The sequence below is a fragment of the Taudactylus pleione genome, unplaced genomic scaffold, assembly GCF_031769625.1.
Source record: "Taudactylus pleione unplaced genomic scaffold, aTauple2 ptg000327l, whole genome shotgun sequence".
NCBI classification, from domain to species: domain Eukaryota; kingdom Metazoa; phylum Chordata; class Amphibia; order Anura; family Myobatrachidae; genus Taudactylus; species Taudactylus pleione.
The window spans coordinates 2,584,988-2,600,594 of NW_028284728.1; the positions used below are offsets into that span (position 1 = coordinate 2,584,988).

The 15,607-nt window shown below is 47.6% G+C and overlaps 1 protein-coding gene across 2 annotated transcripts in view; it reads right to left on the reverse strand.

The window, feature by feature from the left end:
- Positions 1 to 12,532: 12,532 nt before the first annotated feature.
- The window catches only part of KCNJ15 (potassium inwardly rectifying channel subfamily J member 15), a 65,577-nt gene continuing 62,502 nt past the window's right edge, over positions 12,533 to 15,607 (reverse strand). For both annotated transcript variants that reach the window (XM_088443121.1, XM_088443122.1), the window contains one exon: positions 12,533 to 15,146. In XM_088443121.1, coding sequence (XP_088299247.1) covers positions 14,000 to 15,127 — 1,128 coding nt within the window. In that variant the 5' untranslated portion in view covers positions 15,128 to 15,146 and the 3' untranslated portion in view covers positions 12,533 to 13,999. The remainder of the gene's footprint in view (positions 15,147 to 15,607) is intronic.

Below are 15,607 nucleotides of genomic sequence, written 5' to 3' on the forward strand. Positions count from 1 at the left end.
GCAGAGAAACTGGGCCTCAGATGGATACTTATCAATAAACATATTTATCTATCCCTAAACAGGTGAAAACTAGGCATGTTATGCATTAGGTATCAAAATAAATTATACACATTGAGGAAAACATTTTAGGACATACTGGGGTAGATGTATTATAGCGGCACTTACCGTGCCGCTATAACGCTTTCCGCTTCGCCTCTTTACCGAGGCGAAGCAGGAAGCACTACCGATGAGATGTATAAACATCTCATCGGCCGGAGAGGCGGCCTCCGGCGCTACCCACTAGTGACTACAGCTCATCAGCCTAGTGCTGATGCCCTGTGTCTCTTCCCGGCTGGCTCCACTGAGCATGCGCGGGATCTCGCAAGTATCGCGAGATCCCCGCGTGCAGCCTGGAGCCGGCAGCCGCCACAACAGGGACAGCACTGTCCCTGCTGTGGGGATAGGGCAGCGCCAGGCTGTAGCTGTCGATAACGACAGCTACAGCCGGCCGAACGGTCATACGTTATGACCGTTCATACATAGCCCTGCCGTCGGCGCTGCTATCTTGTAGATAGCAGCGCCGATAATGACGGGCGCATAGCGCCCCTGTCATTTACCGCCCAGACCCCCGATCATACATCGGGGAGAAGCGGTATCAGCGCACATAACGTGCGCTGATGCCGCTTCTTGGCTTCGTACATCTACCCCACTGTGTTTTGGAGGTTTTTTTTTTTACTATTGTCTAGTTAGTCTACATCAATGGTTCTCAAACTCGGTCCTCAGGACCCCAAACAGTTCATGTTTTCCAGGTCACCTAGCTGGTGCCCAGTTGTATTCATTACTCACTGACATGTTTTAAAAGATCCATCGGTGGAGCTAATTATTCCAGTTGTGATTCTGTGAGGAGAACAGGATACAAGCATCTTCAATTTTACTGCAGACCTCAGGTTGCTTTAAAAAATGGCCGTATAAGGCTGACTGTTGTGTGACTAATGTAGATAGCTGGAAGATTATGGCATCCTATTTGCATGGGCAGAGATTATTCCAACAAGCCTGATAGTGATATATAGCTGTGAGTTCATTGTGCTACTTGTAGGGGTGTGCACCGGCCACTTTTCGTGTTTTGGATCTGGATCTTTCTTCGTGTTTTGGATCTGGATTGGTTTTGCCAAAACCACCCTTCCGTGTTTTGGGTTCTGGGTTTTGTGTTTTGGATCTGTATTTTTTTTTAAAAAAAGCATAAAAACAGCTAAAATCACAGAATTTGTGTGTTTTTCTGCTCCTATGCTATTATTAACCTCAATAACACCTCACACCTCACAATAGTGTTTTTATATCCAAAATGTTGCACCGAGGTAGCTGGATGACTATGCTAAGAGATACGAGTGGGCGGCACAAACACGTGGTCCATCTAGGAGTGACACTGCAGTGGCAGACAGGATGGCAGTTTGAAAAACTAGGCCCCAAACAGTACATAATTCAAAGAAAAAAAAGAGGTGCAAGATGGAATTGTCCTTGGGCCCTCCCACCCACCCTTATGTTGTATAAACAGGACATGCACACTTTAACAAACCAAACATTTCAGCGCCAGGGTCTGCCACACGACTGTGGCTGAAATGATTGGTTCGTTTGGGCCCCCACAAAACAAGCTGGCAATTAATCTGTCCCTGCACAAACTGGCTCTACGGAGGCAAGATGTCGTCCTCATCCTCCTCATCCACCGATTCCTCACCCTCTTCAGTGTTGTGTACATCCTCATCCTCACAGAGTATTAATTCGTCCCCGCTGGAATCCACAACCACAGGTCCCTCTGTACGTTCAGGAGGCTGGTCTCCCTGGAAGAGTTGATAATTCATTTTATGAACATCATCTTCTCCACATTTTGTGGAAGCAACCTCCTACGCCTTTCGCTGACAGGGTTCCCGGCTGCACTAAACACTCTTTCGGAGTACACACTGGAGGGGGCGCAACTCAGGTAAAATAGAGCCAGTTTATACAGGGACCTCCAAATTGCTTCTTTTTCCTGCCAGTACAGGTACGGACTGTCTGACATGCCTACTTGGATGTTGTCACCGATGTAATCCTTTAACAGACAGACGCACGCTTGTCGCTGCTGCTTTAAGGATGCAGGTGCGGCTACAGCCCACACATTTCACAAAGACAGAAAAAAAAGAAGAATATTTTTATTGTTTGTGGAGCGCACTTTGAGGGTTACACCACCCTCTAACAGACAGACGCATGCTTGTCGCTGCTGCTTTGAGGATGCAGGTGGAATCTAGACATGATTTGGAACCGGGGACACACTACCTCCATCAATTGTCTAAATCCCACTGCACTAATGGCGGCTACCGGACGCACGTCTAACACCAACATAGCAGTCAAGGCCTCAGTTATACGTTTTGCTTCAGGATGACTGCTGTCGTACTTCATCCTCATCGCTAGGGACTGTTGGAGGGTCAATTGTTTAGTAAAAGTAGTGGTGTTCCTACTTCCTCTCTGGGATGATGAACAACTCCCAGCAGCAGCAACAGCACTAGGAGGAAGTGGTTCTTGATCTTTCCCTATTTTATTTTTATTTGAGAAAGTTTGGTCCTCCATTTATGTTATATTGATATATACGTGCGGCTAAGGCGCACACAAACACAAAAAATATTTTTTTATTTTTGCTGGAGAGTAGTGCACTTTGTGGGTTACACCACCCTTTAAGAAATGAGCCAGCCGGCTCTTTACTTATGGGACACAGGCGCACGCTTGGCGCTGCTGCTTTGTTGATGCACGTGCAGCCACAGTGCAGACAATTCACAAACACAGAAAATATTTTTTTATTTGGTTTGGAGTGTACTTTGGGGGTTACAGCACCCTTTAATGGTCAAGGCAGCCGGCCCTTTACTTATGACACAGGCGCACGCTTGGCACTACTTTGTTGATGCATGTGCGGCTACTGCGCACACAATTCACAAACACAGAAAATATTTTTTTATTTGGTTTGGAGTGTACTTTGGGGGTTACAGCACCCTTTAACGGTCAAGCCAGCCGGCCCTTTTCTTATGACACAGGAGCACGCTTGGCACTACTTTGTTGATGCATGTGCGGCTACTGCGCACACAATTCACAAACACAGAAAATATTTTTTTTTTGGTTTGGACTGGAGTGTACTTTGGGGGTTACAGCACCCTTTAAAGGTCAAGCCAGCCGGCCCTTTACTTATGACACAGGCGCACGCTTGGCACTACTTTGTTGATGCACGTGCGGCTACTGCGCACACAATTCACAAACACAGAATATATTTTTTTATTTGGTTTAGAGTGTTCTATGGGGGTTACAGCACCCTTTAACGGTCAAGCCAGCCGGCCCTTTACTTATGACACAGGCGCACGCTTGGCACTACTTTGTTGATGCACGTTCAGCTACTGCGCACACAATTCACAAACACAGAAAAAATATATTTTTTTTTAGCACTTGGGGGGAGCACCCCTGACGGACAGAGCACCCCCTGGACAACACTACAGCACCCCTTTAGGACTGGGACACTGCACAGGACTTTGGAGTGGACACAGCCCCTATGGACAACTGACTGCACAACACAGTCCAGCCAGCCCCTATGGACTTTGAAGTAGTGGACACAGCCCCTATTAACAACAGCAGCACAGCACAACACAGCCAGCCCCTATGGACTTTGAAGTAGTGGACACAGCCCCTATGGACAACAGCAGCACAGCGCAGCACAGCACAGCACAACACTACTCTGCACTACACTACACTACACAGCCCAGCCAGCCCTAACTCCCACCCTCCCTCTTCACTGTCCACAGCCGCGTGAGAAAATGGCGCCAACGCGGGTACCTTATAGAGGATCCAAAACCCGCGAGACCCGGAAGGTGGGATGATGACGTTTTGCCTCGATTTCAGATCCGAGTCAGGCGGGAAAAGTCGAGCCTGACTCGGATCGGCCTCGGATCGGGGGGCCTCGGGGGGGTTCGGATTTCAGAAATCCGACGACGAGGAAGAGCATCGGTGCTGCTGCATTTGCACTACTATGGAACTAGCCAGCATTCCTTCCCTGCCCACCCCCCCCAGTCCAGCAAGCCTTCCCTGCACTACCTCCCCCTTCTAGTCCAGCCAACCAGCCTGTCTTCCCTGACCTAGTCCAGCCAGTCTTCCCTGCGGCAACCCTATGTCTAGCCAGCCTGCCAGCCTTCTCTGCCCTGCCTCTCCCCTAGACCAGCCGGCCTTCCCTGCCCTTTCCCCCACCAGACCAAATGATCCTTTCATGCCCTTTGCCAACCCAATCCACTTCCCTGCCCTGTGCCCCCCCATTAATATCCAGTCTTCTGTGCCCCCCCTCCACCATGTCTAGCCATCCCTGATTTAGACACCAATTGAGGCACCATCCCCGAAGTAGCTCCACCCACATTATCCACCCAAGTCTGCCCACCCCCCCAGTGCAGCCAGCCTTCCTTTCCTGCCCACCCCCCAGTGCAGCCAGCCTTTCTTTCCCTGCCCCACCCCAGTGCATCCAGCATTCCCTGCCCACCCCCCCAGTGCAGCCAGCCTTCCTTCCCTGCCCACCCCCCCGTGCAGCCAGCTTTCCTTCCCTGCCCACCCCCCCAGTGCAGCCATCCTTCCTTCCATGCCCCCCCACAGTCCAGCCAGCCATCCTTCCCTGCCTGCCCACCCAGTCCAGCCAGCCTTCCCTTCCTGCCCCCCCCCAGTCCAGCCAGCCATCCTTCCCTGCCTACCCCCCAGTCCAGCCAGCCGTCCTTCCCCGCCTACCCCCCAGTCCAGCCAGCCATCCTTCCCTGCCTACCCCCGCAGTGCAGCCAGCCATCCTTCCCTGCCTAACCTCCCCAGTCCAGCCAGCCATCCTTCCCTGCCTAACCTCCCCAGTCCAGCCAGCCATCCTTCCCTGCCTAACCTCCCCAATCCAGCCAGCCATCCTTCCCTGCCTACCCCCCCAGTCCAGCCAGCCATCCTTCCCTGCTTACCCCCCAGTCCAGCCAGCCATCCTTCCCCGCCTACCCCCCAAGTCCAGCCTTCCTTCCCTTCCCACTCCCCCAGTGCAGCCAGCCTTCCTTTCCTGCCCACCCCCCCAGTCCAGCCAGCATTCCTTCCCTGCCCACCACCCCAGTCCAGCAAGTCTTCCCTGCACTACCTCCCCCTTCTAGTCCAGCCAACCAGCCGTCTTCCCTGACCTAGTCCAGCCAGTCTTCCCTGTGGCAACCCTATGTCTAGCCAGCCTGCCAGCCTTCTCTGCCCTGCCTCTCCCCTAGTCCAGCCGGCCTTCCCTGCCCTTTCCCCCCCCACACCAAACCATCCTTTCATGCCCTTTGCCAACCCAATCCACTTCCCTGCCCTGTGCCCCCCCATTAATATCCAGTCTTCTCTACCCTGTGCCCCCCCTCCACCATGTCTAGCCATCCCTGATTTACACACCAATTGAGGCACCATCCCCGAAGTAGCTCCACCCACATTATCCACCCAAGTCTGCCCTATAACCCGGGGGGCCCTGCCTATTTTGTCAGTACCGGGCCCCAAAATTTCTGATAGCAGCCCTGCCTGTATTATACCCCTTTCAGACATCTCGAGAATCCCGGGAATTTGGCCGAGGCTGTCTGAAAGGTGCCTACCCGGGAACATGTTCCCGGGTAGCCGCCCCTGCAATCGACCAGGGTTTTTCCCGGGACTTAAGTCCCGGGAAATTACCCTGCTTCTGTCTGAATGGTGCTACCCGGGAATTTACTACTCCCGGGCAGCACCAAGCAGCTTTTGCATGTAGCTGACAGCGCAGAGCGTCCTATAGGACGCTCAGCGCTGCTGCTTTGAGCTGACAGCTCAGGGTGTCCTATAGGACGCTCAGCGCTGCTGCTTTGAGCTGACAGCGCAGGGCGTCCTATAGGACGCTCAGCGCTGCTGCTTTGAGCTGACAGCGCAGGGCGTCCTATAGGACGCTTAGCGCTGCTGCTTTGAGCTGACAGCACAGGGCGTCCTATAGGACGCTCAGCGCTGCTGCTTTGAGCTGACAGCGCAGGGCGTCCTATAGGACGCTCAGCGCTGCTGCTCACCACCCCAAGCACCGGCCGGCTGTGCCACAGCGGGCCGCACGCACTCCCGCTGGACCACCAGGGAATTAAAATATTTTTTTTTTAAATTATAATTAAAAAAAAAACTGCATTACGATTGGCTGGCTTTTGGCTGGGAGGAGCAGACGGCAGAGAAGAGGCAGGTAAGCAGGAAAACCCTGCTCTTGTCTGAAAGGGGTCTACCTGGGAATTTCCTGGGTAGACACTGTAGTGTGAAAGGGGGGTCTCGACCAAATACCCGGGAATTTGCACAGGAGAAATTCCCCGGTCTGAGCAGGAAATTTCCGGGTTGTATGTCTGAAAGGGGTATTAGTGATCTGGCAGCTCATTTGCAATCTGCAGGAAGGGGGTGTGAGTGGGGACGGCTTTACAGTCTTTGGCCGTCACAGATTCTAAATTGTTGAAATGTAAAAGTAAATCTTGAATCTCCAACAAGTTATATATACGAGATCATAAAATATGCAGACATCTGTGACAACCTTTGTTTTAAAAGGACAAATTTGTCATTTATTTAGAAATAGTCATCCACCACCATGTAATAACAAATATATAACATATATAATACAATCTGCCAAAAATATACCAAAACATACAATACATTCTTTTTAAAATATACATTTTACAGTGATTTATTTAAGATCATACTCTTAAATATTAGCAGCTGATCAGTTGCACATTGTTTTTACTGATCTTAATTAACAGTATATGACTTCTATAATTACTTTCCAAAAAAATACTATTACTCTTTATGACTATGAAGTGACTATTATATCTGAGTTTTTTTTATGTCATACAATATTATATTTGTTCTAAATATCCATCTTTTGTACTGAAGAGTATATAGGAATAAAAAAACCTCTGAAACATCAACTGCCTGCGAGGGGCGTTGCTAGCACCTAAACAGAAGTGCACCGTTTTATTTTTAAAGTAGATTTTTTAATTGTTATTTTTAAAAAATTTTTTTTTTAGAGATTTATAGAAAATTAAGGCCCTCATTCAGAGCCACTCGCTAGCGGCAGTACGCTCGTTCCGAGCGATGTTCGCACATCTGCGCATGCGTACGGTTTTTAGTACGCATGCGCGAACCAGTCAGTGCGGCTGAAAATCGTTGGTACGCAATATAGCGAGGGCCTGCTATTTTGAGTGACAGAATGAGGCGTATGTGGGTGGTAACAGGGGAAGGTGCTTGAAAACGGGGAGTGGAGATCCGAACGCAGGCGTGCTTAAAGGTCAAAACGGGCGTTTTAAGGGAGTGCATAATTAATACAGCAGCGTCATTGACCACGGTTTTTTTTTACTCAGAACTGCTCGCAAAATAGCGGTTGAAAAAACCAACCACAAGAATAGCGAGCAGTGCATACGCTGTACGATGTACTCGATTAATCTAATAAATAGCGGACATGACGTATGGTGCGTGCGGCCAGGGGGCGTTTTTATCAAATAAACGAGCGTATGTTTTGCTCGCTCGTTCAGACTTAGAGGTGTGAACAGACTGCAATTTGCGAACGGATCATTTGAATAGCCACCCCTTGTTTTTGAACGAACGACCGCAAATAGCGAACGGCTCTGAATCAGGCCCTAAATGTACTGAATCTAACACCAGTAAAACTATAACAGAATACTCACTTTTTATTGCGTCACTGGTAACATTCTAACATGGAAAAAAGCAACAACTATTTGCTGGCAGGTACTTTGAAGACTTAGGGGTCTATTTACTAAGCAGTGTTAGGAGACAGTGTGAAAAGTGATAAGGTGCCAGCCAATCAGCTCCCAACTGTCATCTCACAGGCTGTGTTTGAAAAATGACAGTTGGGAGCTGATTGGCTGGCACTTTATCACTTTTCACTCCTAACACTGCTTAGTAAATAGACCCCATAAAACCACCATAGCATCTGTTTGCACTTGCTGGCATTCCTATGTACTGTCTTCTATTTGGATACCTTCTAGCGATAGAAGTAAACAGTTTATGTAATTCAGCAGTTTATGCTAATGTGAAAATCCCCCTACTGTATGTATACAAAAGATCTCTGCCACTTCATGTGGAAGCCTATCCTGCCCACTGTTCTTACATCCGTATCAGAGCGTATTTATAATGGGTGCAGGTTGTACAATGCACACGGGTCCCTGGGTCCAGGAGGGCACCGCACTGCACACCCTGCACCCAATTTATACTCTCCTTATGCTGGCAACCGGGGCCCTCCTCCGCGGTGCCATCTTCCCGGAGACATTTGTGAGAAGATGGCGCCAGACAGTGGAAGCATAGACTGCGGCACTGTGCAAGAGCCTTTGCTCTCTTGTACGCATGCGCCATCTTCAAGAACGGGGTAGATGGCTCCACACAAACGATCTCCATTCATGCGGGGATTCTGATCCGGCACATGTGCAGAAGACCATTCCTTTCTTAGGTGGATGTGCAGTATGCTGAAATCCATCAGATCCGTGCCATTCACAATCAGCTTAATTGTCTATTCTTTCTACAATATTTCATTTACTTCTGTTAAGACACCGTCACTTTACCTCACGGTTCTGGTGAGCAGTGGTGCAGCATGCCACATGAAGTGTGTGAGCTTAGTCATATTCTATGGCAGTGTTGGCTAACCTTGACACTCCAGCTGTTGTGGAACTATATATCCCAGCATGCCCTGCCACAGTTTTAGCATGCCCTAATAGCAAAACTGTAACAGTGCATGCTGGGTTATGTAGTTCCATAACAGCTGGAGTGTCAAGGTTAGCCAACACTGTTCTACGGAATGCAAACCGCACTGAAAGGACCAAAGGCACGATGTATCAAGCTGCAGTTTCTCTTTTAAATGCAATGTTAAAGTCGGCATCATTCGGCATCAGCCCAAACTTAGGTATTTATTATTTTTTTTGCATAAAATGCAATCAATGTGTGGAGAATACCTGGGGTTTTCAACATGCTGCATGCGATTTGCAGCAAGCCCCCGGTTTGCAAACCAAAGATAATGCAACACCATTTTAACCCTTTGCAATGTGTACAGTTTTGACTAGCATGTATCTATAAGGATTCTTGGACGCTTAGGTCTGCTGCAAGTGACGAGCGCTGTCACATCTGTTCTGATTGTACCTGGTTGCTGTAAATTTATCATATGATTTGTGATAAACTTTTCTTGAAGCTAGTGCCAGTATTTGGGACATGAAGTGTCAATTGGGCACCTGCGTATAGGCATCCTGCTGAAACGGCATGCGATTTAACCAATCAGCGCCATGCTCAGTGCACAGATATATACTCAGCGCCAGCATATTCCTTTGCCAATACACGGAAGCTAGTGTCATTGCAATCCCAAGTTATGTGCCTGTCTATGTTCATGTTTCTCCCATAATGTCTATTTCTGATGGTCACATTTGTCGTTTTCTGATGCCTTATGCTGCGTACGCACGGTACGATTAAAATGCACGATATCGATCATATCGTTATCGTTCATATTGTGCATTTTTCGGTGCCTCCAACCCACCAAAGACCGGCGATGCGCGCGCACGTATGGACGATAACGATATCGTCCATCACCCGTGCAGGCCAACCTGGACGATATCGACCAGGTTACTATAGGGACTCGTGATCATTGATGGCGGGTCGTGGGCCATCGTTGGTGGGTTGGTGGTGTGCTGGATGACCGATATCGATCATCCAGTACACCCGGGAGATCGATCAACAATATCGTTACTGTTGACGATCGTCCCGTGTGTATGCACCATTAGAAAGTAAACTCTGCCCCTTTTATAAGTGATCTATTTTATACTCTTAAATAGTTGATTAAACATATTAAACAGAAAGCATTTGCATAATCTCAGTAACATTGTTTAAAACCGGTATCTATTATCCCTTTAAATAGCTTTTCAACTAGTGTAGAAATAGTTGTTCCCTTAATTTATAATGTTAGTCACATATAACATTATGGGGTCTAGTTACTAAGCAGTGTTAGGAGACAGAGTGAAAAGTGATAAGGTGCCAGCCAATCAGCTCCCAACTGTCACTTTTCAAACACTTTTCAGTTGGGAGCTGATTGGCTGGCACCTTATCACTGTCTTATCATTTTTGACTCTCGGCCTGATTCAAACCCGGTCGCAAGCGCTGAGCATTAGCAAACAGGTCGATGGTGGCCCAGAGTGCATGCGCACGACGGAGCCGGCTCCGTCGTGCGTATGCGTGAGACCCGGATAGCGACAGGCACTCCGTGTCTCGCAACAAAGGGGGCGAGCTGTCGATGTTGAGTGACAGCTCGCCCCCTTTGGTGGGCGGGTCAGGGGGTGGCTGCCCAAATGGAGGCGTTGCCATGAGAACGTCTGCCATTTGGGGGTGGCCCCACTGACATCACAAGTGATGTCCGTGGAGAGATTCTGGCTCTGTTAGAGACAGAAGCTCTCTGGGACTTAAGGCCACGAGACCCTATCACAAGGGATCAAGTGGATCGATGTTGGCCCAGTGCGCATAAGCACGACGGAGCCGGCTCCGTCGTGCGCATGCGCGAGACCCGGATAGCGACAGGCAAACCGTCGCTCCGGGTCTTGCACCAAAGGGGGCGTGCTGTCGATGTTGAGCTGCCCAGAGGCGGGAACGCCTACCGTCTGGGGCCGGCCCCACTGACATCACAAGTGATGTCAGTGGGAGTGCTTTCGGCTCTGTTTGAGCCGGAAGCACTCCAGGGCTTGCGGCAACGAGACCCTACCACAAGGGTCTCGTCGCAAGCCCGATGGTCGCGATGGTCTTGACCATCGCGACCATCTTCCTGGCCGCTCGCTATAGCTGTGGGTGGTCACCCACAGCTATACGAGCGGCCAGGAGGCCGCTCTAAATATCAGGAAGGACGGCCCTGATTCAGAGCGAGCGCTCTGTCAGAGCTTCCGGCTCTGAATCAGGACCTCTGTCTCTTAACACTGCTTAGCAAATAGACCCCTTAATCTCACTGTTTAATCGGAAGTATGCATACAGTATAGCAGTGTTGCTATTTAGAAGCTAAACATGCTTTTCCCTGAAGCACAGCAGCCCCTCTATCTGCGGTCAGTAAATATGGCTTCCTGCCGCCATTGTCCGCTCAGTGACTTTGTCAACCAGCTTCTTGCAAGTAAAAAAATTTATTGAGAGGCTACAAAATTATTTAAAAGTATTTGTGCAAATTTGTTTCCCAGTAGCCATAACCCAATATGCTGTTATACAGCTTGCGGAAGCCCAGCTATAAATTACTTACAAGTATTTGTGGATTGCTCTCATCTATGCCAGCGTCTTCCTCCATGTTGTACCACATCTTATACCAACATTATTTAACTCTAGAATATTGTAGCATGTTATTGGGTATGTGGAGGCTGGATTGAACCTATTTGTTCCAGTGACTCCATATCCCCCTGTGCCTGCAGTCAGGAGTGCGGCAGTCTATTGCATACTCCCTGCTGTAATTACCTGCGCTGGGGTCAGTGGAGCGCCCTCTACTGTCTCCCACCACTCAGACCGGAGCATTGTCGTTGGCCGTGAATAAGCCTAAAACTCCATGTGGCATGTCATGCTTTGCACAATTAAAATTAAAGTAGTTTTTAGTACTTTTGACTAAATTCTATCTGTTCCCCCAATTTGTCAATTTCCTCAATAATGTGTTACTGTAGATCATTTTCACAGTTTAATATAATGATGTGCGTGGACCCATGTGTTTTGGTTTTGGCAAAATCACTCTCAAAGTTTTGGTTTGATTTCGATTTTGGATCTTTAAAATTGATAAAAACAGCTAAAATCATGTAATTTGGAGCTGTATACATGCATTCAAAGCCTGATATCCAGTTTTTAGATCCGAGATCCAATCTTACAGGTAGACCTGAGCCGGGAGTCGGTTCTAACCCAGAACCCCAAAAGTGATTACAGCCAGGACTCGGTTTGACTGGGAACCCCAAAATTCGTGTGTTTTAATTTTTCAGCAAAACCGACCTCTCAACTCTAGTTTAATGCAAGTTACAACCTATACACACGGGGCTATTTTTCAGGCGGATCAGTCCGAAACGCCATTCATGAAGCTCTTTAGCAAAATCACGTCATCGGGAATGGTGTTACTGCACCCACCTGCATTGGGAATTGAGTGGCACTTGCAGCCACAAAGTGGGTGATTGGCGCCGGACTAGGGGGAAGGATTGGCACCGGATCGGCAGTCATCCAACAATGGCAATCATCAAACTTGAAGGGACAGCGGCGGCATTTCAAATAGTCCAGCCCTCCCTGCCCTGTGCCCCTTTGGTCCAGCCCTCCCTGCCCTGTGCCCCCTTGGTCCAGCCCTCCCTGCCCTGCATACCCACTTGGTTTAGTCCTTCCTGCCCTGCTTCCCCCAGGTCCAGTCTTCCCTGTACTGTGACCCTCAAGTTGCAGCCCTACCCTATCCAGACATCACTGGTCTCCCATATATTGCACCCACCTTTCCCCTGTGCTCCCAGCACCCACCTTTCCCCTGTACCCCCACCACCCACCTTTCCCCTGTGCCCATCTCAAAACACTTTTTCCCTTCCCGCCAACCCCTTTCATCTTCCACTTCTCCCTTCCTCATCCCTTACCATCCTCCTCTTCTGCTGAAGGCGATGGAGCCCTACTGGACGACCATCAGAAGCGACGTGGAGAAACCTGAGCATGGCAGGTAAGCACAATCTTCTGATATAAAATTCTCTCCCCTCTAACGCTGCCATAGCTGATGAAAATCCCGACAGCAGTAAAAATTTCCCAGTTTTTCGCCAGTGAAGGCTTCCCAACATGAACTGCACAAGTGTTATGGTGATAGTTTTATCGCCATTCGCCATAATACCTATTTTATGTGGAGCTGGCTTTTTCAAAGTATTTTGGGTGGATCTGGCTTTTTCAAAGTTATTTATGTGGATCTGACATTTTTCAATATTAATATGGATTCTGCTTTTTTTGTATACGTATTGTTGTGGCTTGATGTGGCTTTTCTTACATATTTAGTATGGATTCTGGTTTTCTGTGGTTGTACGTATGAATTTACACCAGTTTTCTTTCCTATATTTCTGTCTTTGTATAGTCATATGTACTTATATGACAGATTGACATGTTATAGTAACATCCATCCCCACAGCCCAAACTTTCACATTTTAAAAAAAAAATGGTTTTGCACTAATTGATGCATTGTAGCTCTGCCCACATTGCCCACAGCTCCGCCCACCTCTGCTCCCCCCCCAAGAGATCCTGAACCTGTTTTTCTGCAAATATAGCACTCTATACACATAAACATGAATTATTATTTAGAAATATTTACACCTACCCTTACTGTACAAAACATACTTGAATGCTTTTCTATTTTACCCCTTTGTTCCAATTCCTAAATGTGAATAAATCATTTCTGTTTTATATAGAATTTTGCTAATTTTTTTTTTATGCACCAGTAATCATGAATAACAGTTGACCACAGTTTGCTCTGTAGTAAGTGCTGAGATTTGTTCAATGCGTATATAAAAGTGGTTCTTCATTTACCAGAAAAAAAAACTCCAACAGATCACTTTTATGGGCGATCAAATATAACTCATTACAGTGTATCAGGGATTTCCTATGGATATTCCAGTCTACGGATAACATAAATTTGCTACCCAGAGATATGACACAGTACACAGTTTGATCGGCGCTGGATGATTGGCTTAGTACCATATGAGTTATTATGAGCGGCTCATTAGTGGTATGCGAGGAAGGAATGTACAATATTATTTTTAACTGGAGAACCACTGTTAGTGGCTATGCCAAAGTGTCCTCGAACACAGTAACGAAACCCTTAGAACCGTAAAAAGGATTCAGGTGCAAAATAAATGATATAGTCTTGCAGCTAGACACCAATACGGGGCCAAAGCTATATGTGCAGATTATTCATAAACAGTCATAACCATTTCCCAAAGTCATTTCAAACGGGAACATAGTTAACGGTATAATACACTGTCTGTAGTCATGGTCAAACATTGCTTTGCCTTAACGTGGCTGATTGATTTCTTCTCTCTTTTAGCTCTTGCTGTCTGTATTGTTCCTCCAATCTCTGCTTCTCAAAATTGGTTAAATATGTTATTTTTACCTCCACACTTTTCCTGATCATATCGAAATTACTGAAGTCTGCAACATACTTCCCATTCGAGGAGAGAGAGACAACAGGGACAAATTCATAACCCCAGTAAATCTCATCCGGAAGATACGATGTTCGGCTCTGGCAGACTGTGCTGGTAGACTCCACGGTGGCATTGAGAAGAACAACAAGTTCAAATTCTTTTGTCTTCATGTTTTCGGCTGTCAGATCCTTCAGTGGACTTTTCTCATCCAGGACGTGATAAAATGCTAGCGGCAAGATCAAAAAGGGGCTTTCTGAGGAGGAGTCTACATGGAAGCTCATGTTGGCTTGCTTAAGTAAGATCTTCTCCCCTTCTTTGGTCTCATACGTATGAAGGAGCATTCCGTAGAGTTGACATTGTATCAGCAAGCTCTTCCTCATGTTTGCTACCTGTACCACCAGACACATCTTTCCATTATGCTTCGTAATAACTGCCTTGTTGCTGAATTTGATTGTCTCAGCACGTTTCTTGGGCCTGGCAATTTTGGCCAAGAAGGTTCCAGTGATGAAGATTTCAATTAAAGTTGTAATGACCAGTTGTGCAACTAGCAAGAAGATGGCAACTGGGCACTCCTCAGTAATAAACCGGAACCCGTAGCCAATGGTGGTCTGTGACTCCAGAGAAAACAAGAAGGCACCAGTGAAGGAGTCCACGTTCATGACACAGGGGGTGTGGTTGGAAGACTGTTCACTTTGCACATCTCCATGGACAATTGCTATCACAAAATAAATGACCCCAAAGAAGCACCATGTCAGGAGGAACGTTGCAGCGAACAAGGTGAGCTTGTACCTCCATTTCATGTCAATTACAGTTGTCCATAAGTCTTGAAGGTAAAGCAGGAAGACTCCATCCACTTTGTCGATCTTCACATTGCTGTGTCCACTCTTGGAGATCACCCTTGGTCTCCCCAATTTCACTTCAGTGTGAATATTACTCTCTACTAATGGAAAACTGGATGTATCTATTTCAGTGAAATCCATCCTCCGTACTGGAACAGTCCTAAAATAATACAAAGAACATTGTAAGTGTGGGGAAAAAGAATCTTAATTTGCAATGTTTACATTACACTTCTTGTATTGTAGACACTGTATTTATCACATGTACCAAAGAGAAGAGGACAAAATGGACGCTGGAATGAAATAGCCAATGGTGAGGCCATGAGGCTGATTCAGGGGTGGATGCGGAAGTGGCCACGGCTGCGTCTAATGGCGGTCGTTCGGCTGCGACTTTATGCAAATGTTGCTACAAATTCTTTCCCTGGTGTCCATCCGTGCTTCCGAAATGTGCAAGGAATAAGACACCCACTATCCACATCCATAAACGCCGTGATATCGGTCGTACTATTGAAACTTGCATCAGCGCTATGGCAGGTGCGATTTCTCAATCCGAGTGTGGCCACATATGTGAGCGGTTGAGCGTTTGCGCACACCACCACTTTCACTGACATTCCTGTGACAGTC